Raw genomic sequence first — 25,749 nt, 5'->3', positions numbered from 1 at the left:
TCGCCTCATTTAAATTTTAGTGGATAGTTGCCATATTGGAATTATACCTCACCTCATCTTTAAAGGCCATACAGTTGTCTGTAATTGATTTCATCCCCTTTATTTTAGCTTGGCTGGATAGTTCACTCACTGGCAATCATAAAACGTTTCATTGTTGCAGGCCGAACAATGGCCTATAATTTCTAACATCACTTCGTCGTAACTGTTGTTGATATTGAAAATCATTCCACATCTCCTTATTTTCATATAAACAACAGCAGACAAAATTTAACATAGAAAATTAAGTTACGAGCCTCATCGAAAAACACAGATGATCTCAAGTATTTCGATAGAAGTTGCAGATACCGCTTCACATGTGGCAACTGTCGTCTGCCTCTTGTAAGTACAAACCATTTACAAGTCTCATTCGGTATCACATTGGGGGAAAGGAGGATGTCTAAACAGCAATCAACTATCAAGGAAATCATAATAGGAAAAGCAAGCCATAGAATATCGTAACAATTGTGAGTTAAATAATCCATTTGCAGGCGATACTGGGTTGTTGCTCCATGTAACTTTACAAATAGGAACCTTAAATCATCTTTTTTGTCGTAAAGTTTTATTCTCAACTGATCCTCATTATCAACTTCAAAATGTAAAGCAGACTCAACTCTAATGTTGTATCCTTTGTTAAAAATTCGATTGGACAGATGCGTTCTACATAGTAACCAAACTTTGAATTATTTAAGGAGAGAAGATCGTCTATATACATTTGTAATAGAAAGTGAAGTCAAAGTATAACGCAAGCTTTTTTTCATAATCTCCTGTATGATGTCTGCCTCGTGTGAAAAAAGGAACAAATTGTGAAGAAGAGGAGCTCAGTTGGTTTTCAATGGTAATGCATATTTTTCTTTGAAAAAAATTCTTCCAATCGTAAACAAATATCAGAGTGATTTTTTACAAAGTACGATTTAACCCTATCCTCTTTAAGACAAGATAGTTGTATCTAAGTTAGCCATAAAAAAATTATGAAACCAAGCAGGACCAGCACAATTTGTCTTTTAGATTGGAATGAGAAATACTTGTGTTAAGTGTAGAAAATTGCAATGTTTTAGTACTTTTGCAAGATGAACATCGTCTCTTTTGTGTAACCTTAATCTTAGTTTTTTTTAATTTGAAATCAATACAGTGATTCCTAATAATGGACAACATTGTCTCCTTCCTTGTTCGTATTTTCTTTTCAGAGCAGTAGGCCATAAATCTAGGATGATGTAAAGGGCTACATTGGAGCTGAACAGCTGAAAACCTGAAATAATGGATCGTTTTTGCTTTTAACTTGTATATTATTGAAAATAAGTCTGATATGAAATTATATCACCAGAGCTATATATCTTTATAAAGTTAAGTATAGTGATCAATCGGAAAATACTCCGTTTTTGATAAAATAAATCACATAATATTCAGTTGCCAGTATTTAAATGCAAAGTCTTATAAATGACTTTGTATTCCAGCATCAACATTTGATTATTTTGAAACGGTTCAAGATGACAAAAGATGTTATGCACCTTTTATGTAAAAGTTCGTTTAATACATTTGTTTTTCAAGAAATGCAGAACATCTAATTAGAATGTAGGAATTATAATTGATCATCTCTTTAACATTTATATATTACTTTTTGATACATTTCTTCGAGCTAGATTTCTTTTAATATCAGCTTATAAAATGCTTAAAGTCAAATTGAGATGAAGATGAAACTTAAAAAAAAGTTGGTTTTGTTTGAAAAAGAAATTTGAAATAACTCTTTGACTGTACAGCGTATAGACCTTCAGTCTCCAGGTTTCAAGCCAAGTTTAAAGTACGTTAATTCTTAAGAATAATGTTCTTCGTTTATTTCTGCAGCATTCTATAGTGCAAGCCATTTCATACAGATATTAATGGAAATTGTTTTAAATCCGATGCGGCAAACTGGTCACGATTCGTATTTTATAATTGTTATGCATTTTGTCCAATTGGGTTCTGTTTTTTTTTCCAGTGAACCGTTCTAGATTTTTTTGTCTCACTCGTGTGCAAATCGTAGGGTAAAATAATACGGGATCAAATTTATTTACTCCTGCTCCGCAAGTATATCAGTTCCAAGAATGACCAACTTATTTTAATGATATACATGCTAAAAGCAAAACGGACGCATTATTTCAAGTTTCTGCTATTCAATCTGAATACAGCTTTTCACATCGTTTTTGATTTACTGCTTATTGAACTTAAACAAAACTAGAAAGCACATTTAAGTTAAAAGTGAATTCTCTGTTTGAATATAATTTACCATAACCATACAGTATCGTGTACCATAACGATCAATACAAATACACTGACATATTATTTCATGCTTGTTTTGTTTTGAATATTCAAAACAGTGTATCTGTGGCCATTGATTGACGACCTTAATTTATCCCATTGACTGGGGCAGATTATGTGAACGCTTGTCTGTAACGACCGCTGCTCACTATGTACTTGTTAAAGACACTTAAAACTGTGGGGTCACAAAAGGTTCTCAACACCTAAATAAAGTAATTAGAAAAACTTATCAGGAATAACACGATGTTTTGATTTGTATCAATAATATAAATCAAAACGTAAAGTTATTCCTGAATAATTTTTCGAATTATTTTAATATTAAAGGCGTTAAGAACCTTTGGTGATCCCACAGTTTAAATTCTATAATAAATTAGTAGTGAGCAGTGGTTGTTATAGACAAACGATCACCTAATCTGCCCCAGTCAATGGGATAAATTAAATTGTCAATCAATGGATACAGCCACACTGTTATGAATATGATTCTATGTACTGTTTACCATTTGACACACTTTAAACATTAATTGGCAACAAAACTTGAATTGAAAAAAAACATTACACAATACATCAAATATCATAATACAAATAAGCTTCAATGCAATGTACAAATAACAAAAAAAGTAACAAAGTGTGTAAAAAGTCAGCGTACACCACGCTGTTTTGTTAGGTTAGTATCTTTTGCTGATTTCTGCAGATTATAAAATCAAATTATAAAATTTATTTGACGAATACCATAGATCAGCAAGAATTTGCTTAAAGTAAATTATGGTCATGCAAAGTTTAAATAAATACCTGAAAGAGAAACCGAGTGGGCAATAAAAAATCATAACAGACAACAAAATAACAAAAACAATATACAACACTTACAAATCATTACACAGAAAACTAAAGATCTAGAAATACTTTGACCAAAACCCGACAGGTTCAGCAGCTCATATATTCACTAATGACACTTCGTTATCAACTAGATTTGTTAATTCAAAATCTGATTATTTCTGTTTAATTCATAACTTTTATGATATGATTTATAACATTCTTCTCTTAAATGTTCCGTTGAGAAATTATGGCATTATTTTTCCTAATAAAGAAAATAAAGTTCCAACTTCACCAGACAAATTTGATGGCAGATTTTTATTTGACTGTTTCTTTATAGGTCCTTTTGGTTAAGGTGGTACGTAACACTACAGGGAGATAACTCTGTAAAGTCAGCTAAACGTTTTAATTACGTTGTGTTGTAAAAGGAATATTAAGCTTCTCAATGATCAAAATTGGTTCTTGTCAAATTGCTATATAACCAGTGTATTTTTTCTGACAAAACGGTTGGTTTAAAATTTTTGATATTTTTACATTTTTGTTGAATAGTCAAAGTAAATACTTTGTGAAAATTTTATGAAAATTAAACGAGCCAAATTAATTTAAGTGAAAGTGTTAGGTACCACCTTAAATAAATCATCACACATTTGTATATATATTCACAGTTGAGTTTCAAATGTCTTGATTTGAGAGTTCCTGATGAATGCATATCCAGAAAAGCTCTTTGGGTGCACGAATTTTTTAAGAATTATGTGTATCGATGAACTTTGAATTTTGAATTTGAATGTAAGTAAAAAGGGAAAACCGATGAGTTCGCTCGAAAAAGAAAACACTATCCAAAAAGACTTCCTTTCAATAAATTATTGACGTGTGTGTTGCCAGGCACAATTTCTGCCCCTATCCAGCATACCATTGTTTCCAAGTTGTAGTTCAAATTTACAGCTTCAGTCCTTCTCATCCGTTATTGTATGCCCGACTTATTATATTTAAGCATGATCTCTACACGTAGAATCGTATCATCTACTTCTTTCTCCGGACGTAGCTACAATTTTATAAATGCACATGCAGCCAATCAAACGCAAAACTTAAGCGAGGTATAACTGGCGGTCCAAGGTGACCATATTGATTTTGACCATGCGTTTTGGTTTAAACTTTTCAGCTTTGATTTATCTCCGTCTATTATTTAATATAAAAGCAAACTAACTTTCTTTACATCAAAGTCTTGAAAACTTGCGACTAATTTGTTTAATTACTTTTAAATTCTTTTCAAAGATTTATTTGACAGTCATAGTTTAAAATTGGACATTCTAGCAAAATTAAATTAGTCCTTGTTTTAAGATACTTGGTTGACGTACAGTATGTCAATAATTATAATATTATTCGGAAGGATCACATCAATAGATTATCTCTTTGCAAATAAAACATTATTTTAAGTTAACGTGTTTCTTTTATGTAAATATTTTCTTGTCAAGATACATCTTCTACAGTACTCTGTCACACTTTTAAGATCTAAAATCTTCAGTTTCATGTTTAATTTTGGATGTCGAAAGGGTCAACGAGATTTTTGTTAAAAATCTTATCGATGATTTAGTCCTCTATAAACGTAATTAAGGTTAACCAGAAACTTAGCTTGCAGTTTTACATGGAACTTTAGCAATCTGTTTGCTCTTTCATGTCATCACTCAAACGATGGAAATGATAAGTTTGACATTGCTTACACAGTTTGGTCAATTTATCTTATACATTGATTTAAAAACTTAGTATATTTGAACTCGATTGATCACGTACCTCTTTATGTAGCAATTGCTAAATAGTATTCTATTATTTTTACACATATTTCAGATTTCAACGGTCCTTGGTGCATAATTATTGTTAGTTTCTCCTTATAAATGTAACATAGATATCATATTAATCAATGTTTTACATTTTTTTTTATGTTGAATCAGTATATATTTATGCCTTAGGTTACTAGTATTTGAATAGGTTTATTGACGCTATACTAGCTGAAAAGTTGTATCGTCGGTGTTACGAATGAGTCGACCCTGAAGACCTATTGCACGATGTAGAATGTTAATACAAAATTAATGATTTTGACTTCCTGGTAATGCAACATTTACCGAAAAAAACGTTGCCGAAACAAAAGTAACACTTCAAGATTACATAGACATTATTTGTTATTTAATGATTTTTTTAACCCAAGATTTGTTTTTGTTATATCTCTTTATATATTACTCATTTCATTTAGTACACTTTCGATTATACATCAATTTTTTTCGCTTAACTTTTATTATCCTTCGAAGATTTATAATTGTGTACCCAAGACGTGCGTTTCGTCTACAAACGAGACTTTATGTATCATTTATGTTCACTCATTTAGGTGCACGTTAAGTTGAAGAAGTTTATAACAGAAATATGAATTGTTTTTGGACGGTTATGTAACGGAGCAAAGGGCATTTTAACTGGCACAACTTCCAATTTCAATTTCCCTCTGTATGCGACAGTAAAACTACCGATGGACGTCCGCAAAGCTTCAAATACAATACAGTTATCTCTATTCTAATGCAAAACAAGTTCATAATTAAATTTCAATCACAATTTCAGTGTAAAATCTTCATTAAAGAAAATTCCGCGAAAAGATGTTATCTTCTTTGGTACCTACACTACGTGACGTCATAGGTATGCTTCCGGTGTCATTCATAAACACCGGGCATTTTCTGGCTTCTGTGCCGCTTCAGAATGTAATAAAATTTGATAAAAAGAAGATTTTAAGGCGCAACAAGTGAGTTATTTGTTAATTATTGTAGAAATAACGTGTCAATACACTTGTTACAAATTAGATAACAGGCCCCAACCATAAGAGAAAGATCAGTACGCGTTGCAAAGAAAAACGGCCGTAGCAACACAACTCGCAACAAATAGGCCACGCACATACAACTTTTTGCCATAAGAGAAATAGGTTTAACAACTTGTGAGAATTAGATATAGCTTGATATCATCTCTCGTTATTTAATTTCAATAATAATAAACTCGCCATAGGCTCGTTTATTATTACTGAAATTAAATAACTCGAGTTGATATCAATCGATATATAATTCTCACTCGTTATGAAACCTATAATTAACTTTGACATTATTATTTTTTTAAACTTGTGTTTGAGAAGTGAAAAATTAACCATAACATCTCGTATATACAAATTCATTAAACACTATAAATTAAGATGCCATTTTATTTTTATCTAATTCAATATTAAACCCTCTTTTATAATTATTTTGGTGTCGTTGTAAATCATTTTAGACGAACTACTAACTACAAATTAGACGAATATTAACTTTAATTAGTGGCCGACAATATCGTGTTTCACAATGCTCAAAAACCTTCGTAAGAACGATCGTTCGGCTATTATTTAGACGTTTAATAAATATCTATTTGTAAATACAAATTCTTATCCGACATACATATGAAACAAGAGGCTTTTTTTATTTTTATTTACGGTCGTATTTCTAAACACTTTCAGATTAGTTTTCTTTTCTCTTCTGACACAACAAATATGTGCTAAAATATTACGACACGAAGGAAAGTGGAATTCTTATTTTTTTTTTTATAGACAGCAGAACGCATAAGTGTAAACCTCTTCAAAATCTGTATACATAAAATAAGTTAGATAAACACTTGTTCAACTTTCTTAAATAAACAACACTATATATACGTATTCACTCCTAAAAATAGAACTGTGATATCCTTAAACATATTCTTTAAAGTAAACAGAATTGTTAATTTATTTCAAGTAAAAAATGCGAATTATTTCGAGAATTAAAGGTTGTACATTTTTGTCAAAACATTTTGAATTATCAGTACTGAAACATTTTTATTCTTGAGCCTACACACAATTCTTAAATACTTAAGCACATGCTATTAAAGAGTGGCAAAATTTTCTATGGACATTCAAACTCGTCGAAAAATTCACAACACCATTAGAAAAATAGAAAAAGACCAAGCCCAGTGATAAGTCTTACTCGATAGGCCACATTCTTTAAAAGGAAGAACGGGATTGTGGTTACGACGATAGGAACACATCCGTTGTCCTCTCTGATACCGATATCCAACCACGGTCAACAAACTCATAATGGTGTCTTAAATATTTTTGAAGTAATGTTTCAACATCTCCACTTGAAACTCTTGTTTTAATACCTTCCTTGTGAGCAGCAACCGTCTATTAAGGAAATCATGATAGGAAACGGAAGCCTTAGAATTTCCTATCAATTAGGAGATAAAAACTTCATATGCAGGCGTTGTTGGAATATTGCTATGTAGAAATGGAAAGTTCACTATTGGGAAGTTGAAATCATTTGTTTTGACTTTATCGTTAAATTCTGTTCTCAACCGCCCCTCAGCAATTTCTAGAGATAAGTCAATGTGAGGCAGATATAGCTGTATCTGTTGGGATGGATGCATCCATTATATTCATAAAACTCTGAATAATTTAGTGAGAGGACATTAACTATATAGCGTACCATGAAGTGAGGGGATAATGCTAGCTTCCTTTTGTTTTCCTCAAAATGCTCCTTGTATAAATAAGGGAAATAACAAAAATACCGAACTCCAAGAAAAATCAACACGTAAGTTCCCTTAACAAATGACAAATTCAAATGGTCAAACACAGCAAACGGATAAAGAACAACTGTCATACTCCTGATATGGTATTGGCATTTCATTATATAGAAGTCATACTTATATGAATAACCAAGTCGGCTAAATGAGGAGCACAATTGGTTCCTATGGCAATGCCGATTGGTTGTTTGAATACACGTTCTCTAAACTTTATAAATATTTCGTCGATCAAGACATCAATGATCCTTATAAAGTCAGTTTCAGAGACTTTTGTTGGAATCTCGATTCATCCCTCCGAAAGACAATTTTTTTTTTGTTTAACATTCTTTTTTTATGAAACAATACTGGACAAATTATTTCAATTTGTCTTTTAGATTGGAATGGGGAATACTTGTGTAAAGTGTATAAAAGTCAAGTGCATTGGTACTTTTGCAAGATTGAATACTCTTAGATTGTATGTATGACATATCTTTGGATTTTTTTATGAAATCACATCTGATTCTCGCCACCTCTAAAATAGGTAATTTCGCAATAACTTTGACGCCCGGATTTGATTACTGATAAAATTGATTTGATAACCTAGAATAAGGATTCGTAGAGCACTTTAAAGACCCAGGAATATATCGCTGTTTTTAAGATTACTTATATAATTTAGGTATTCAATACTTCATCTTCAGTTGAGATTGCAAAGGAACACACCCGTAATTATAAGGATCTCCTATAAAATATGTACAAACATATTTTTCTTATATCAGTATGACCGAAATTGCCCAGTATATAAAATCAGTGATTAAAAAATAAGAAGACGAAGCATTTTTTATCTAATTTTCAGATTTAAAAAATACTAATGATGATTTAAAATTTGCCAAAGCTAAATTTAGACATACTTTTAAAATAAAAGAATACAACGTAATGATAAAACATTTTTGAATTTCGACAAGTAGACAAGTGTTTCGGTTCCATCATGATTACAATATCTTACTATTTTACCTATGGTGCTTTTGAGTTTGTGCTTAGTTTGTGACTTGTTTTAGTATGACACAGTTTTTTTAGTTTTTTTCATGAAGTTTTTAGATATCTTATTAGTTTCCAGAAATTTTCTATATATGTTTTAAGTTTCATTGTTATTAGAAATATCAAACAAAACGCGACATTAAACAGGAAAGGATTCGTCCTGAGGGTCACAAATAAAGAACTGTAAATAGAGAAAAAATAGTTTAACTAACAAGGTTATATTCGGACTTCCTTGATACGACTGACAATTGAAACCGTAATTTTTTACTTAATAATTTTACTGTCTCCAATGTTTTAAATTCTTTCTCTCGATTTCATCGCCATTTAAAACCAGAATAACAACAGAATGGATTAAATAAATGATGAACAACAAGCATTAAGACAACAGATAAACAAACGGGGCCTGTAAGAGTAACAATAACTCTTTTCATTTCAAAGTTTCGTCCATAGTTTTGGTAAATGAAGTCCCATGGAATTAACATATCCTTTAATATTTTAAAACATGTCAGAACTGACGAACTGACTTTGTATTGACTTTCTAAATGATTTACAACCATGTTACATTTTTTGTTCTAAAATTATTCCAAAATTAGAACTATAACAGTTTGATTTTATATAAGTAAAAGGGGTAGATGCCAGAAAGGTAAGTTTTCTAAGATTTTATTAATTTTCCTTTTTTAATCGTGACATTTATATTGCCTCGGGATTCTTAGATGCAAACTCGTATTTCATTAAGTTTTAGAAATTCTAGATTATGATTACAAGTATGAACGGCTATTTCAATTCTTTAGAAGATGTAGGCGTTCTTTATACAATTCACCCGAACATTTGTTTTAAGATAGAAACTTGACATTCTATAACGCTTCTGTCATTTTAATACATTGCACGTATCAGACTTCCATATGAATTCAAACTCAAGGATATGATAACTGGACTTCAGAATGTCAATAAATTATTTTCAACAGCCACCAACAACTGAAATGAAAGTGAGTGGAAATTGTATAAGAAAAGTAAAATATATTTTACTTTTCTTATACAATTGCCACTCACTTCCATTTACTTAAGTACAACAAAGCAGCATAAATCGATGAAAACAGACATCGTCAAGGCTAAAAGGAAAACGAATAAAAACACAATCTCCATTGGAGATTGTTAAAAACTAGCAAAAGTTAAAAAAAACAACCGAACAACACTACACAGCACAGAAACCTGAGCAACAGGAATCCCACCAACAATTGCAATGAACTCGAGTGCTCCGAAAGTGGAACGAATTTCTGTTCTACTGATATATCCCGTTTTTATTCATGGTAAGGACGGTCACATTGAGGACTGTATCTGTATTTCTGTGTCATTTTTGTTTTTTGTGGAGAGTTGTCTCATTGGCAATCATACCACATCTTCGTTTTTATATTGTTAACTATATTAGTGCTTTCAAAGTCTACAAAGCGTTGCGGTTTGATAATACTATTTGTTTGGCTTTTTACCAAAAATTGTCTTTGGCTTGTTCTTCTTGACTGCAGGTTTTGTAGTTCCAGTACGGTACATATTGTGGTGACCGATCCTTCTTCTTATGATTTGTAAACCCTTGTGATGAAACGAGCTGCTCTTCGCTGGATCCCTTCTAGTTGGTTGATGTTGTTTGTTGTATATGGAACCATAAAATTGCTTATATTTCATCGTAGATATTGCCAATGAAATGTTTGCTGTTATTCTATAGTCTTTTGAGCACAATTTTAGGTTGCGTCTTAGAAAGCCTAGTATTGAATGTGCTTTCTTCGCTTCATTTGAAATGTGGGTTGTCCATTTTGAACTTCTAATATATGTAGCCCCAAGTATGGACTGTGTTGAACTTGTTGGTATTGGTGCTCTATTTTAGATCTTCTGATATATGTAGCCCCAGGTAAAGATTGTGTGGGACTTTTTTAGATCTTACTTTATCGGTTTCCCCAAATATGGATTATGTTGGTCTTGTTTGTTTTGGTGCTCCATTTTAGATCTTTTGAAATATGTAGCTCCAAGTATGGATTGTATTAGACTTGTTGGTATTGCTGCTACGATATGTCGAACACATATCCAATGTTATGTGTGGTCAACTCAATCACGATGACATCAATTAAAAGTTAGAAAGGACATTAACTTTACAACAAATAACAGAACTTCTGATTCAATAATTTCTTCTATTAAGAAATTCATGAGAAGAAGAAGACACATGCCTTTAGTTATCAACTTGGAGATATATACTTTATATTCAGCAGTGATCGAGTGATGCGACATAGGAATTAAAATTGACATTCTTCCTTTTATCAAGACTCTCATTGACATATTATAGATTAGAGTCAAGATGTGAAATATTCAATACTGTATCTGTGGTATCCTTTATCTAATTTCATTAAGATTTATGCAATTACTTAAGTCCCCAAATTCTGATATTTGTTAGTGAAAAGACCCTTTTTCTATTGCGGATCATGACGTTAACAGGACCATGCTAGCTTTTTTTTCAAGTTATGAAGGTATCCTCATAAAATTAGGGAAATAAAAATGGGAATAGTAGGACAGTTAGTTCTCATACGAATTTCAGGTTGTCTGTTGGATAAAATCAATTAGAGTATATAGCAATAAATTTCCCCTAAACAATTCCATAATAGCAGGTGCAAAATTTCAATATATGTCTAATTTTCGTGTGAGGGTTTAGGGATCTCGATTAAAAATTGAAAATAATTTAGTTGGTTACACAAATTAGATACCAATTTTCAATGCCTGTCTGTTAAACCAAATATCACCCTAATACAATTCGGGTAAGGCCTAAAATGTGAACATCATAGCATTTGTTAACATATCGTTCGTTATCAAATACTTGTATTTTATGCGATTGTCATACAATTGAAAGTTTAACTAGCTATAAAACCAGGTTTTATTCATCATTTTCTACATAAGAAAATGCCTGTACGAAGTCAGTAAAATGACAGTTGTTATCCACTCATTTGATGTGTTTGAGGTTTTGATTTTGCCATTTGATTAGGGACTTTCCGTTGTGAGTTGTCCTTGGAGTTCAGTATTTTTATGATTTACTTTTTATAAATTTATCTATTCAAATCAAGTGATATGAATGTATACAATTCTAATAGTCGATGATCAATTTAATGAAACTTCAAACCTTTAAATGGATTGCGTTTGTAGATTGACAGCATGATGAATAATCATACAGCTCATAGAAAAAAGGCGTTAAAATGTATTTGTGTTAACAAACATATATTATGCAAAATTAACACGAACCAATATTTAACAAATCAAAGGGTGGACTCATGTGTTCCGGCAGGGTAGGAAGTTCCAGTTTCACTATTCAAATCAGGAAGATATTGTAAAATGGAACGCTTGGTTGCATGTCTGATGTGAATAATACTACTGAAAGAATTCCACAATTACTGATAAAAATGTTTGTATGTTTCATGTGCACACATCCAACCAGCTGCGTCATGTTGAAAATGTTTGTAGTTTAAGATACAGACGTGTTAGTACTCGAATTCTAGTAGATAATGACGTATTATATTATACTGACTTTGAGTGGAGCAAATTCAGTGGGAATTCGTCTTGATTTTGTTTTCTTTTCCAAGGACTTGGTAATAAATAAAAAGATAATATAAAAAACACAAAACATTGCTGTTTAATATGATCTACTGGTATATCAGCGTTTTGTTATGCTAAGAAACAAGACAATTTGTGGGTAAATAATCATAAGCAACGCATATTGAATGTTCGTGTCAAAAAAGGCATTATAATAGATATTCTTACGAATTCATTTTATTTCTCATCACACAAACACATTATATTAGCAATCAAATTCGTGTGATTATCTCCTCTCATTAAGCCTTAAATATTCATTTTTATCGATATACAACAAAAAACAAAAAAGGTCATGTCATTTTCCGTGGCAACAAACAAGTAATTCAGATATGAAAAATAACCAAAAAGCTGACAGAAACATCACATTGTAATCGATTCGACAACATTTAATAGGCAATAATCGCACCAATCTAAAATAAGATTAACAAATAATCAAAATGGCCGTGTTATGGTGTCCGTATAACTACACCAATCAAAGAACGCCTAATCCTATCACATCCTACAAGGTGTCATTTCCATAGCCTTTAGTCGTGAAATTAACCATTCCGCCTACAAAACAATAAAATCTTTATGAATATAAGCAATACATAAATGTTTTGCACTCAATTCCTATTTATTTTTCATTATCACAATAAAAAAAGTTAATAATTATTATACAGACATGCCACTCTTCTTTTATACAATCATAACTATCAGGTGACGATTTTATATTCCCCCGGGAAAGGGGGATTGGTAAGAACGAAACAAAACAGTCTGGAAATGAATATTTTGACAAACAAATTAAGCGAGACTCGCAACTTTTAAGGTGCAGTCAATATTTAGTTAGAAAAAAATCCACCCCAAGAAAATCAAGTGCTCGTCTCCTAAAAGGATATGATCGACCAAATTCACATCTCTTGCTCAATTCAAATAAAGGCAACAGTAGTATACCGCTGTTCAAAACTCATAACTTTATGGACAAAAAACAAATTCAAGAATTTTCATTTTTTTTATACACGAAATTGTTCCTCAGAGCATAGAATAAAATAAATAGCATTCAGTAAAGCATTCTTAAAACACAAAAATGTTTGAATTATCTATACACTATCATGTTTTTCTAGAATTTTAAGTTATCTGATTTTTGTTCCCTTACTCTTTCTACTTTTATCATTATTTTTCTTTGCATAATAAAACACATTTTTTGCAGTTTCCAGGCTCGCACATGATCCAAATTTTATAAGTAATATACAGTTTTCAATTCGTTTGACATCTGATAATGTTTACACCTGTTATTTGCTCGAAGAATCTGATTGGTGTTATAATTCTAATATATCATCACTCAAGTTTTATTTGAAGTTTTTAATATGTATTGAAATTTGACTTTTGTCTTTCTTTAAGAATATTGTTAAAAGTGTATCAAGCTTGAAGCAAAAATTGTTAGATAATATAGAACAAGGATAAACAAACCTGTGAAATTGTCAGGTAAAACAATTGTAAATTAAGTTGTTAGTTTTTAAACAGTATACGAGTAGAAAAGCACAAGAATTGAAGGACTGAATCAGAAAAGGCATTATTTTTTGGGTGTTCAATAGTTAATACTCATACATAGTGTCATTATTATTGTGAACGCTTTTGATTATTACAGTTAAAAAAAGGTGAATTCGGTGAAATAATCAGGAAAATAAATGTGGACAATCAGAAATTTCGAATGTTTGATAAATAGGAATCGTTTTAGTGGATTTTCGGGTTGTGTAAGCAGAAAAATTCACACTAAGAAAATGAAGCTTGTTTTTTTTTTCTCTCGAGAAAATACCGTTATACTTTAATACTTTTTCTATTCAGAAAGATATTTTTTACAATCTTATCATAAAATAACAATACAATACGAAGACACAAAAACATTGTATAAATTAATGTTGGCATGTTTGATTCATTGGTTGAGGAGATAATGTTTACAACGTCTTTTTGTGTTCTAGTCCGGCGGCTACAAGCATATTTCAGACGAATTGTGCACATCCTGTTACAAGCATGAAATTTGGCATAGACCTTCCTCAACTATTACTCTTTTTTTTCAGATAGGGAGGCATTTGAAAAAAATGTCTCACTTCCGGTAAAATCCAAAATGGCGGACATCATACTTAAACCAGCCAAATATCGAAGGCTAGCGTGTAAAAATGTGTTATTATCATGCTACTATCATAATATTTGGTACAGACCTTCGTTTTTTACTACTTTTGGATAAATTAAATAGATAAGATGTCTTCAGAAACCCCACTTCCGGTAAAAATCCAACATGGCGGACATTGTACTTAAATAAGCTTATTTTTTAGGGAGGGTAATTGAAATGTGTTTTAACGTATTGCTACTATCATTACATTGTGAAGGATTCTTTCTTTGGTGCTTCTGATGGATACAATGTATAAGACATATGTCTTAAAAACCCTTACTTCTTTAAATATCCAAAATGGCGGACATAGAAATATATTTTTTTATTAAAATTTTCAACTTTTTTCAAAATGTAAAGAAAATGATGTTATTTTGTGCTGGTCATTAAACTTTTGGCTTAAAGTTATCCCCAAAACCACTTATTCTAGCATGTTGTAAATGTTTATATATAAAGTTGACACTTCCGGTAAAAATATGACGTAAATTTCAAAGATGAGTCCTCAATCTATTTCTTCGATGAAGAGTTTTGGATAGATTGATTAAAACAAAATAAAATCACCATAATACTAAAAAATATTTAAAGTTACTACTATTTGGCCAAGAATACATTTTTATTCACAGTCACCATGACATACACACATCGCAGTGCACGGGATACCCGATTTTCAACATTAAAAATAACCGCGGTATCCTTTCTTACATCCACAATGTACAAGATTCTGACAAAATGATGAGGTCTCAAAAAGAGTTTTTAAAAAGCTATCCTCTTTGTCCTCGCCTTGAGTGGGTAGCATAAGAGCCAATCCCAAGCCCGTCTCCCTAAACACCTACCTAAGTATATTGCATGATTTACATGCTGGAAAAGACATGACCAAGTTGAGGGACAGCATCAAAAAGCCTTCCCTTTTGCGCAAATAGTTATTTTCTTGCTTCGTGTACAATTTTATACCCATCTGTTAAGTTTGTGCGATCTTACAGTTAAACCCCGGTGATTTAGTCTGATTAAATCACTCATTGCCTAGTGCATTTGAAAGGCCACTGATAGATATTCATCCAAAGTCTTTTGCCCTCCCCAAACACAATCCATAGTTCGTCTACTCCTATGTGACAGAATAGCGAAACAGTAGTGACAGCATCATCATTAACGACTGTTCGAATCATGACTCGTTTATGTTCGTGTTTGACTGCATCAGACGCATGCACCATGATTTTAGTGTCTGCCTCTCAATGTGAACTTGGTGCTGAACTTGAAATACATCACGTGGTGGATAAGATAGAATATCCTGACCATTTGTTGCTATAACTAACATACGCATCCAAGACTTCATCCACTCGTATTTCAGTTTCAAGGTATTTTATTAAGGTAAGGACATAATACCCAATCAGCATACTCGTTAGGCCGCAATTCACAATCGGAGAGCTGATTTCCAACATTTACAAAGACTGTGGTATTGTTTCTCACATCGTTTAATTCCAAAAACACATATTTTCTTGCCTTGTTAACCAAATCTGTTTCTTTTTTTCGATCTTACAACAAAACCACGTATCGTTTTCAATGACATTAAACTTATCAAATCCATATTGTGATGTTGGCTGGTCAATCATCATTCTAAATGCTATAGTCACATCTTCAAACTCCATTAATGACACCAACGCAGTTCCTTTTCCAGCAAACGTGTTATCTTTTAATGCCTAGTGCATTTGAAAGGTCATCGATTGATATATATCTTATACCTTTTCCCTTCCAAATGCAAACCAAAGTTTGTCTGCCCCTATGTCACGGAATAGCGAAACAGCAATGACATCAGTATCTGTTTGAGTCATGACTCATTTAAGTCTGTGTTTCATCGCATCAGACACATCGATCTTGATTCTAGTGTCAGCCTCTTCGTGTAAACATGGTGCTAAACTTGAAACATCATCAAGTGTTGGATAACACTGAACATCCTGAGCATTTGTTGCTTCAACTACCTTGTACTCAAAATTGTATTGAGCAAGCTGCTGTGAATGAAAACTTAAAAGTTCTTTCTCACTGTCGTCATCTCTCAGAAAACTTTGCCAATTTTGAGGATGTTTTTAATCATGGATTCGTCTGTGTATTCCCTTTCCCCTAAATGTTGCTCTTGCTTCTTTTATCAGCTTTCAAAATACCAGTATTGCCTATGTTCACATCCGACACTACATCCACTGTTTTTATAGTTTCAAGGTGTTTCCTAACAAGTATGATGATTGGGTATCATGTCCTTACCATAATAAAATACCTTGAAACTGTAACAGGAGTGGATGAAGTCTTTGATGAGTATGGTAGTTGTAGCAACAAATGCTCAGGATATTCTATCTTATCCACCACGTGATGTATTTTAAGTGTAGCACCATGTTCACATAAAGAGACTGACACTTCAATCATGGTGCATGTGTCTGATGCAGTGAAACACGAACTTAAACGAGTCATGATTTACAGTCACTGATGATGCTGTCAATACTTTTTCGCTATTCCGTGACATAGGGGCAGACAAACTATGGATTGTGTTTGGGGAGGCAAAAATCTTTGGATTAATATCTATCAATGGCCTTTCAAATACACTAGGCAATGAGTGATCACACACACTTACTTCTGACCCATACCTTTACCGGTTGTGATACGGTTCTCACTTTGCTTTAAAAGGAAAAAAAGACTGTGAGGGAGACATTGATGGTATTTGAAGATGTGACTTTAACATAAAGAAGGATGATTGATCAGCCTTAATCACCGGGGTTTTACTGTAAGATCGCACAATTGTATCAAATGGAGCTAACATGATTAACGAAGCAAGAAAGTCAATTTTTGCACAAAAAAGAAAGCTCATTATAAGTGAGGCTATTCCCACGACTTGGCCTAGTCTTTTCAAGCATGTAAAACGTGCAATATACTTATGCAGGTGTTTAGAAAGACGAGCTTGGGATTGACTCTTATGCTACCTAGTCTAGTCATTAATGGATCGCGAAGGGACAAAGAGGGTCCCTTAAAAAAAAACTCTTTCTGAGACCTCATAATTTTTTCAGAAGCTTGTACATTATGGATGTAAGAAAGGATACCGCGGTTATTTTTAATGTGGAAAACCGGGTATTCCGTGCACTGCGATGTGTGCATGTGGTGGTGACTGTGGATAAACATGTATTATTGGCCAAATAGTAGTAATTTTAAATATTTTTTAATACTATAGTGATTTTGTTTTGTTTTAATCAATCTATCCAAAACTCTTCATCGAAGAAATAGATTGAGGACTCATCTTTGAAATTTACGTCATATTTTTATATCTAAACATTTGCAACATGCTAGAATAAGTGGTTTTGGGGACAACTTAAAGCCAAAAGTTTAATGACCAACACAAAATAAAATCATTTTCTTTACATTTTGAAAAAAGTTGAAATTTGAATAAAAAAAGGATATGTATATGTCCCTCATTTTGGTTATTACCGGAAGTAAGGGTTTTTAAGACATATGTCTTATACATTCTAGCCATCAGAAGCACCAAAGAAAGGTTCCTATACAATGTAATGATAGTAGCAATACGTTAAAACACATTTCAATTACCCTCCCTAAAAAATAAGCTTATTTAAGTACATGTCCGCCATGTTGGATACATTCTAGCCATCAGAAGCACCAAAGAAAGGTTCCTATACAATGTAATGATAGTAGCAATACGTTAAAACACATTTCAATTACCCTCCCTAAAAAATAAGCTTATTTAAGTAAATGTCCGCCATGTTGGATTTTAACCGGAAGTGGGGTTTCTGAAGAAACCTTATCTATTTAATTTATCCAAAAGTAGTAAAAAACAAAGGTTTGTACCAAATATCATGATAGTAGCATGATAATAACACATTTGTACACGCTAGCCTTCAATATCGGGCTGATTTAAGTATGACGTCCGCCATTTTGGATTTTACCGGAAGTGAGACATTTTTTTCAAATGCCTCCCTATCTGAAATAAAAGAGTAATAGTTGAGGAAGGTCTATGCCAAATTTCATGCTTGTAACAGGATGTGCACAATTTTTCACAAATCCGCCGGACTATTCTACAACGTACTGGTTGATCAAAATCTCGTTAACTAAATGTTCCCTTTTCAGATTGTTCCGATTATTCAGCACACTTTATGGGTACGATTTTTTTGTGATTTTTTTTTAGAATTTTTTAGCATTATCTATGCGGAATAGCTGCAACCTTGCGTTTTAATTGTTGTTGTTTTTTGGTGTATAGTTGTTTGGGTACCTGTGTTTGGTTTCGTGTTCCGTGTACACTCTCAAGGTACCTTAATACTGTTTCTTGTGAAAGGATATTTTTTTCAATACTGACTCTGGATAACTTTATTTTGGATGAAGACAGTAATTGGTTTATTTCGAATCTAAAATATCTGCATGCTGTTTTTGGAAGGGGAATGACCCACTGTGGATTTGTTATGACATTCTTTATGCATTCAATATTAATGACATATACTATGTTTAAAAAATATTTTGAAAAAGTAATCATAACTTAATGGTATTGACTTTGTAATTAACAGACACACACATCAGACTCCCGTTTATGCTTACAAGGTCAGGTGTGATTACCAGAAATTGTAATTTTGTTTGAGAATTGTGAAATTTTGAAAACAATTATGAATCACAAATATTTATTTTATGGTTATTATCTATCTACCAAGTTCAAACAATTCAAATGATGATTTATTTTATATTTGCTATTTATTTAACTAAAACCTTATATTAGTTTATTAAGAATATACAGTATATACAATGGATAAACTAAAACAAAACACACATTAATGACTGGAAGAAAACAGAATGACGAAACTTCAAACAGTTCACCGTTATGGAATATCTGTTTGATGATCGTCATTGTGCAGGATAAACTAGAAATACTGTTTGTTCTTTAGGTACATAATTCCCTAATTACAGTGTTGCTGATTTTTAATTATAAGAATTTTCAGAAAATAAGTGCAATATAGCATCATATTCGTCCATCCCCTCGCTCATCAACAGAAAGGAAGTGACAGTGCCCCTAAACCCACGAATAATGTCCACAAAAACCAAAGTTTTTGACGGAAATGCAACGAAGTCGAAAGTTGTGTATTACACACACCCGTCCTCTTTTTATCGACTGTGACCTACCGAATTAGATTAAATTGTCCTGTACCAAGTAAGGAATAAGGCAGTTGTTATCATTCAGTTCGTTTCTATGTATGTTGGCGTTTTTCTTTTTGTTTTTTTTTTTTTTTTTTGTTTGCTGGTTACACTTCAGTGTTCCTGTTTTTATTTGTTTTCCTCCTATAGTTGGAGTGTTTCCCTCGGATTTAATTTGTAATCCGGATTTGTTTTTTCTCAATCGATTTATAACTATTGAACAGTGGTTTAATACTGTTGCCTTTATTTATATTGGGCCTCGAATTACATTTTGTAACCTTAATGGTTTTGTTTTAACTTTATGCAAACACTATATCCGCTACTGTATTTTGAGAAAAAATAATTATCAACATTTGTCAACCCCCATTTTTTGGAACACGCCAAAGTATACAAAATAAGTTTTCTTGACCGTTGAGCGAAAAAAAAAATCCTCTATTTACTTATACATCTACAGATTTCAAATATTTGGCTTTGAGCGTTCCTGGTGAAAATAAATCCAGAAAGCGCTACGGACGCATAGAACAATTAAACGTGTTGTTTTCAATTTTTTACTTAAGAAATTTGTTGTTTTCACGAAGTTTTTATAAAAGTTATTTCGACACATACATATGAGCAAATATAGCTGCTTTATGTATACCGACAACTGCAAATTATACTTTATCCATTGGATTTCCTATGAATGGGAAATACCAGGCATCTGCACTATTGTAAACTTAGAATACTTCATGTATGGTGTTAAGTCCGGGTACTTTTTCAATATACAAGATAAGGTAGTAACATCTCTCAAAATGAAAGCGGGTTTGCATATAAAAAGGGCGTAACGCAGTTTTACAATGATATGTTTTGTCGTAGAAGAGAGATGGGGAATGTATAAGTCCAAGCCCCAGTCGGAAATGATTATAATCCAGGCACACATACAAACACACATACACACACACACATGGCACTATGAGTATAAGAATGCTGAAGAATAATATGTAAGAATATATATATGTTATCTTACCGTAACAAACCAGAATGAATTTGGTCTAAATATAACTCTTTGAAACCAACTCATGGAGGAGGCCGGTGATATAACATGAAGATGAAGGTGTGAAATAGAGTTGAACGGTGGCCAGATAAAACCATAGCTGAAAAAAACATAATCACAAATAAAGTAACGTCATCGACACTTTCTTCGTCGTCTTGAAGGGTCAGATTAATATTGTCATCTATATCAACCAATCAAAGCATTAGCGCAATGTAAAATTACATTTTGAGAGGGCCAAGATAAAATAATATGCATGGTAACAGTAATTCAGTCAACACAGATTTATATAAAGGCTTCATATCAAGGTAAACATGTATGCCATAGAACCGGTAGCATATGTATATCGTGGGGATTGGTTAATATTTGTTTGAATTATGAGGCAAAAAGCTAATACGTAACACAGCAACAAACAACAGCCACTGAATTACAGGCTCCTGACTTTTGCCTGTTGGGAAAAGTATATAACAAAAATACCAAAATCCAAAGAAAATTCCAAACGGAAAGTACCTTATCAAATAACAAAATCAAAATGTTCAAACACATCAAACGAATTTAAACCTGACTTGGTATAAAGGCATTTCCTTATGTAGAAAATAGTGGATGAAATCTAGTTTTATAGCTAGCTAAACCTGTCTGTTGTACGACAAGCACATAAAATTTCATTATATTGTATGTGTATGTGTTAACATAAAACAAAAAACCACATAATAATAAAAATGTCATAAAAATAGGGTATAGCAGTCAACATTGTATTATAATCTTAATCACAATGAAAAAACAAATATTTTAACAAAGAAAACATAATGGCACATAGACAAAGCACATAAGCAAAGATAAAAGACAAGATAACACAAAATGACCATAGCGCAATAACATAATGACGGGATATATAAGTACCAAGCCATATCAAAATGATATTTTAATCAAAAATGGACTAAACTGTAAACAGAAAAAAATAATAATTTACAAACTTTAAAGACTAATACAAGAACACTATAACACTAAATAAAGAAAATAAGCAACGTCAGTACTGAAAAGATTACAATACATTTAACTCTTTGCGTTATGTGAGAAAAAAAGAAAAGTCAAATGACAATATATAAAAATAAATATAGAACAAAGTAGAAATATATAGATAAATTTGAAAAACCGCACTAACCTTGTATCGTCTATATCACCCTTTTTCTCTGTCAAAACCTGTTGTCCTATGGAAATCAGTTTTTCAACTAAAACACAAAATTAAGTAACTATAATTAAAATAATGATGAGAAAACTTCAGTATGCTGTTTCACTTATTAACTGGGTATAAGTGTACTAGTAAGTGTATTGTCCCCGAGGTGCAACTAATGCTCTGATACTACCTTGCCTATTTTGGACTTGATAATGGGAAATTGGTGGGTTTATGAAAACGCACACAAATACCTACCTTTTATGTAATAGACTTCAAGGGTTTTGCTCATTGTTAAAGGCTGTACGAGAATCCATAGTTATTAACGTCTATGTCATGTGGTCTCTGGTGGAAGGCTGTCTCGTCGGAAATTAAGCCACATCTTATTTTTAGTTTTAGTCTGCAACAGAAGAAAATAAAAGCACATAATACTTGACTTCGTATAACATTTAAAAACTATTAAAATATGTTTTTTAAGTAAGCTTACCTAATGGAATGTGACTTTGATTTAATTGTTTAGGGTTTGGTATATGGATTTTGGGTATAACTAAATAGTGATGATTAGACGCCGGTCGTATATCTCTAAACACAACAAAGTCTTCATCCTGAAATGAATCATATCGATATATAATCTATCATGTTAAAATAAAAACAGAAACCAAGTAACCGGTTTTACACCATAGGTTTGCATTTGTTCGTTTTCAAATAATATAAGAAAAAAGACTGATTGGCTGATATTTGCTTCATGTTAAGTGGCAAATATCTCATGCATATTCGGGTTGAATATTCATAATTAAATCAGAATACAATAAATGCGTATGAGAGAATAGAAGGCAGTGGTTGAATTGTCTCATATGAGTACATGTATTAGGAAATCGTATGGGTACTATAATTTTACCAAAATCTATCAGAATTGCTGTTTTGAAAAATCTTTATGCAATAATAATAAAGTCATATTTTAGGAAGTAAGCTATAATGGTTTAATTGTTTGCACTCGTGTTGTTTTATGCGCATGGCGTGCATATGAGAGGTTTATTCCACCATTTTTTTTTTTTCATTGGACTTTTTGGGATTTATAAATACGCCCAAATACCAGGCATAATACCGATGTTTCATCATATGCAACCATGCAACAACTGTCAAAGTAAATCGTAGAATTTAAAAAAACTATTAAAACTGAATAAGAATTAAGCTGTAAAATATAATAACACAAGTTAGAGATTTGGTTAGCTATAAAACCAGGTTTAATCCACCATTTTCTACATTAAAAAAATGACTGGAACCATGTCAGGAATACAAGGGTTGTTGTCCATTCGTTTGTTGTGTTTTAGCTTTTGATTTTGCTATTTGATTATGGACTTTCCGTTTTGAATTTTCCTCGGAGTTCAGTATTTTTGTGCTTTTACTTTACACTACATGTATTTACACAATGTTTATGATGCTTATAATTTTATCGTATATGTCTATTTTTGTATACTTTATTTGGTATTTATTTATTTTTACTACCCTGCATTATCGATTTTACATCTTTCTTTTAGCAGATTAATTGAACAGTAAATAAACTATTTCAGTTCATTTTGTTGACGTTTTAATGGATGTGGAAGTACTTAATCTTTGCCATTACGTAAATAATGATAGTAATTGGTATCTTTAATAATGATCCCAATAATAGCAAAAACATTACCGTAAGAACTACTTATAGAAGTTTTTACTTCAGTTTAATGTTATTTTGACAAATCTTTTAATTATTAATATCTTTCTATTTAAGTACTTACTGTCATTACTTCATTACATTTAGCAAATATCCAGTGTGAGAACATTTCGTTTGATTTTTAATAAGCAATAGAATGTTTTAGGAACATTCAGAATAAAAAAAAATGTATAAAAAAATCTGAAATAAAGATTGTTATGTAAATCAAATTGCACTATGTCTCAAAACTTGTCAAGAAAAGTGCATTTTGACGCAGAATTAATGTCTAGGCATTGCAGGCTACGATAAAAAAAAAAAAAAAAAAAAAAGAACGCCTTATAGTAAGAAGGTAACCGCAAATATATAAGTTACAAAGATATTAAACAAGTTCCAATATTTGATCATAAAATCAAAAGGAGAAATCAAGAACACATAATCAAAAGAACCCGGGGCGTGAACAGATTAGAAACTAATGAATGAAAGTCGATACGGTCTGACATTAATCTGAATAATACAGATTTCAGTGTTATGAAAAGGTTAGCAGGGAATGATTCAAGTGTAGTTTCAGATGTAAACAAAACGGGTTGTATATTGGTCAAATATAAGAAAATCAGTAACATGCATGCAGTTAACTTGCTTTCCGGCGTCTGGGTGGTACTCTATCAATTCGCCGGAAGAAGTATATATGTACGAAAATTCAGATTAAATGAATATTGAGTACATGTATTACAAACATTCTGAAATTAAAACATGCGGCGATATCGCATCCCCAAGGCAACAGGTGTAATTAGAATGGCACCAAAAAATATATGATATAATTAAAGGAACTATAAATGAGCCAATCTTCCAGTATATCTGATAGGAACAAACATTGTTTAAACTCCTATAGATACTAATGGTTGTCGTTCTCCAGTCCGATGTTGTTCTGACGTCTTACGGCCATTGACCGGGACTAATCAGTTATGTGTACACTATTGACCCGGTATAGACATTGATTCGTTTTTAGCATGCTTGAATGATACATTTTTGGTTGTTAATTTCCAGTTTACTAATTATATAATCATGAAAATGATTTTTATAGTTCGTTCTTATGTTGTACTGTTATACCACTGTCCCAGGTTAGGGGGAGGGTTGGGATCCCAATAACATGTTTAACCCCGCCATATTATTTATGTATGTGCCTGTCCCAAGTCAGGTGCCTGTAATTCAGTGCTGTCGTTTGTTTATGTGTTACATATTTGTTTTTTTTTTTTTTTTTTTTTTTTTTTACATAAATAAGGCCGTTAGTTTTCTCGTTTGAATTGTTTTACATTGTCTTATCGGGGTCTTTTATAGCTGACTATGCGGTATGGGCTTTGCTCGTTGTTGAAGGCCGTACGGTTACCTATAGTTGTTAATTTGTGTCATTTTGGTCTTTTGTGGATAGTTGTATCATTGGCAATAATACCACATCTTCTTTTTTATAAGTGTGTCGAAACTAGGGTACACACTCCCTTGAGCAAAGTTAATATTTTGACAGTTCTAACTATGCATCATTAAAATCATTACCAACAGCGGCAGTAATCTTTCACATACAAAGTAAGATTGTGACCACGTTTGATCCAGATCCACTGGTATAATACTAGTAGTATATTGGCGAGTTTTTTTTTATTAAGGATATTGATTCTAGTTACTAATCTAAATACGAATACATGTAATGTTATGAATTTTTTTTTGACTTATTGTGCTTTCATAATTCATATGCTTGCTTAATCATATTCTTGATCGATGCTAATGTACTAAATATACAAGTACACTGTGATGTCTATTGTTGTAATTCTCAATTATGTCAATCAATGTTAACTGATTTTATGCCCTTTTGGTCATGTAATTGGGGCAATAAAAATATTCTAACCTTTTCTATTCTGTACCAATTTAAATACTTCAATGCCTATGGTAGTTCTAAAATAAGCATATTGTTGAGCACGATATAAAACATAATAATGTGACAAAAGTCAGTGGCGGATGCAGGAATTTTCGAAAGGGGGGGTGCTAGCCCAGGGCAAAGGGGGGGTGCAGGGGGGGTGCAAACATATGTCCCGATTCAAATGCATTGATCGGCCAAAATAAAGGGGGGGTGCGGACCCCCGGAACCCCCCCTCTGGATCCGCCACTGAAAGTTGTTGTGCCGA

The 25,749-nt window shown here is 32.1% G+C and overlaps 1 protein-coding gene across 1 annotated transcript in view; it reads right to left on the bottom strand.

Moving 5' to 3' along the window:
• Positions 1 to 12,401: 12,401 nt before the first annotated feature.
• Positions 12,402 to 25,749, bottom strand: part of LOC143046155 (adenosine 5'-monophosphoramidase HINT3-like) — a 51,031-nt gene continuing 37,683 nt past the window's right edge. The window contains exons 2-5 of the mRNA XM_076219181.1: positions 22,376 to 22,493; positions 21,880 to 21,946; positions 20,694 to 20,820; positions 12,402 to 12,933 (exon numbers count right to left, since the gene is read on the bottom strand). Coding sequence (XP_076075296.1) covers positions 12,877 to 12,933; positions 20,694 to 20,820; positions 21,880 to 21,946; positions 22,376 to 22,493 — 369 coding nt within the window. The 3' untranslated portion in view covers positions 12,402 to 12,876. The remainder of the gene's footprint in view (positions 12,934 to 20,693; positions 20,821 to 21,879; positions 21,947 to 22,375; positions 22,494 to 25,749) is intronic.

Source organism: Mytilus galloprovincialis, chromosome 1, assembly GCF_965363235.1.
Source record: "Mytilus galloprovincialis chromosome 1, xbMytGall1.hap1.1, whole genome shotgun sequence".
Lineage (NCBI taxonomy): Eukaryota > Metazoa > Mollusca > Bivalvia > Mytilida > Mytilidae > Mytilus > Mytilus galloprovincialis.
Note: the sequence above shows the minus strand (reverse complement) of the source record. Positions and strands in the feature narration are given on the sequence as shown.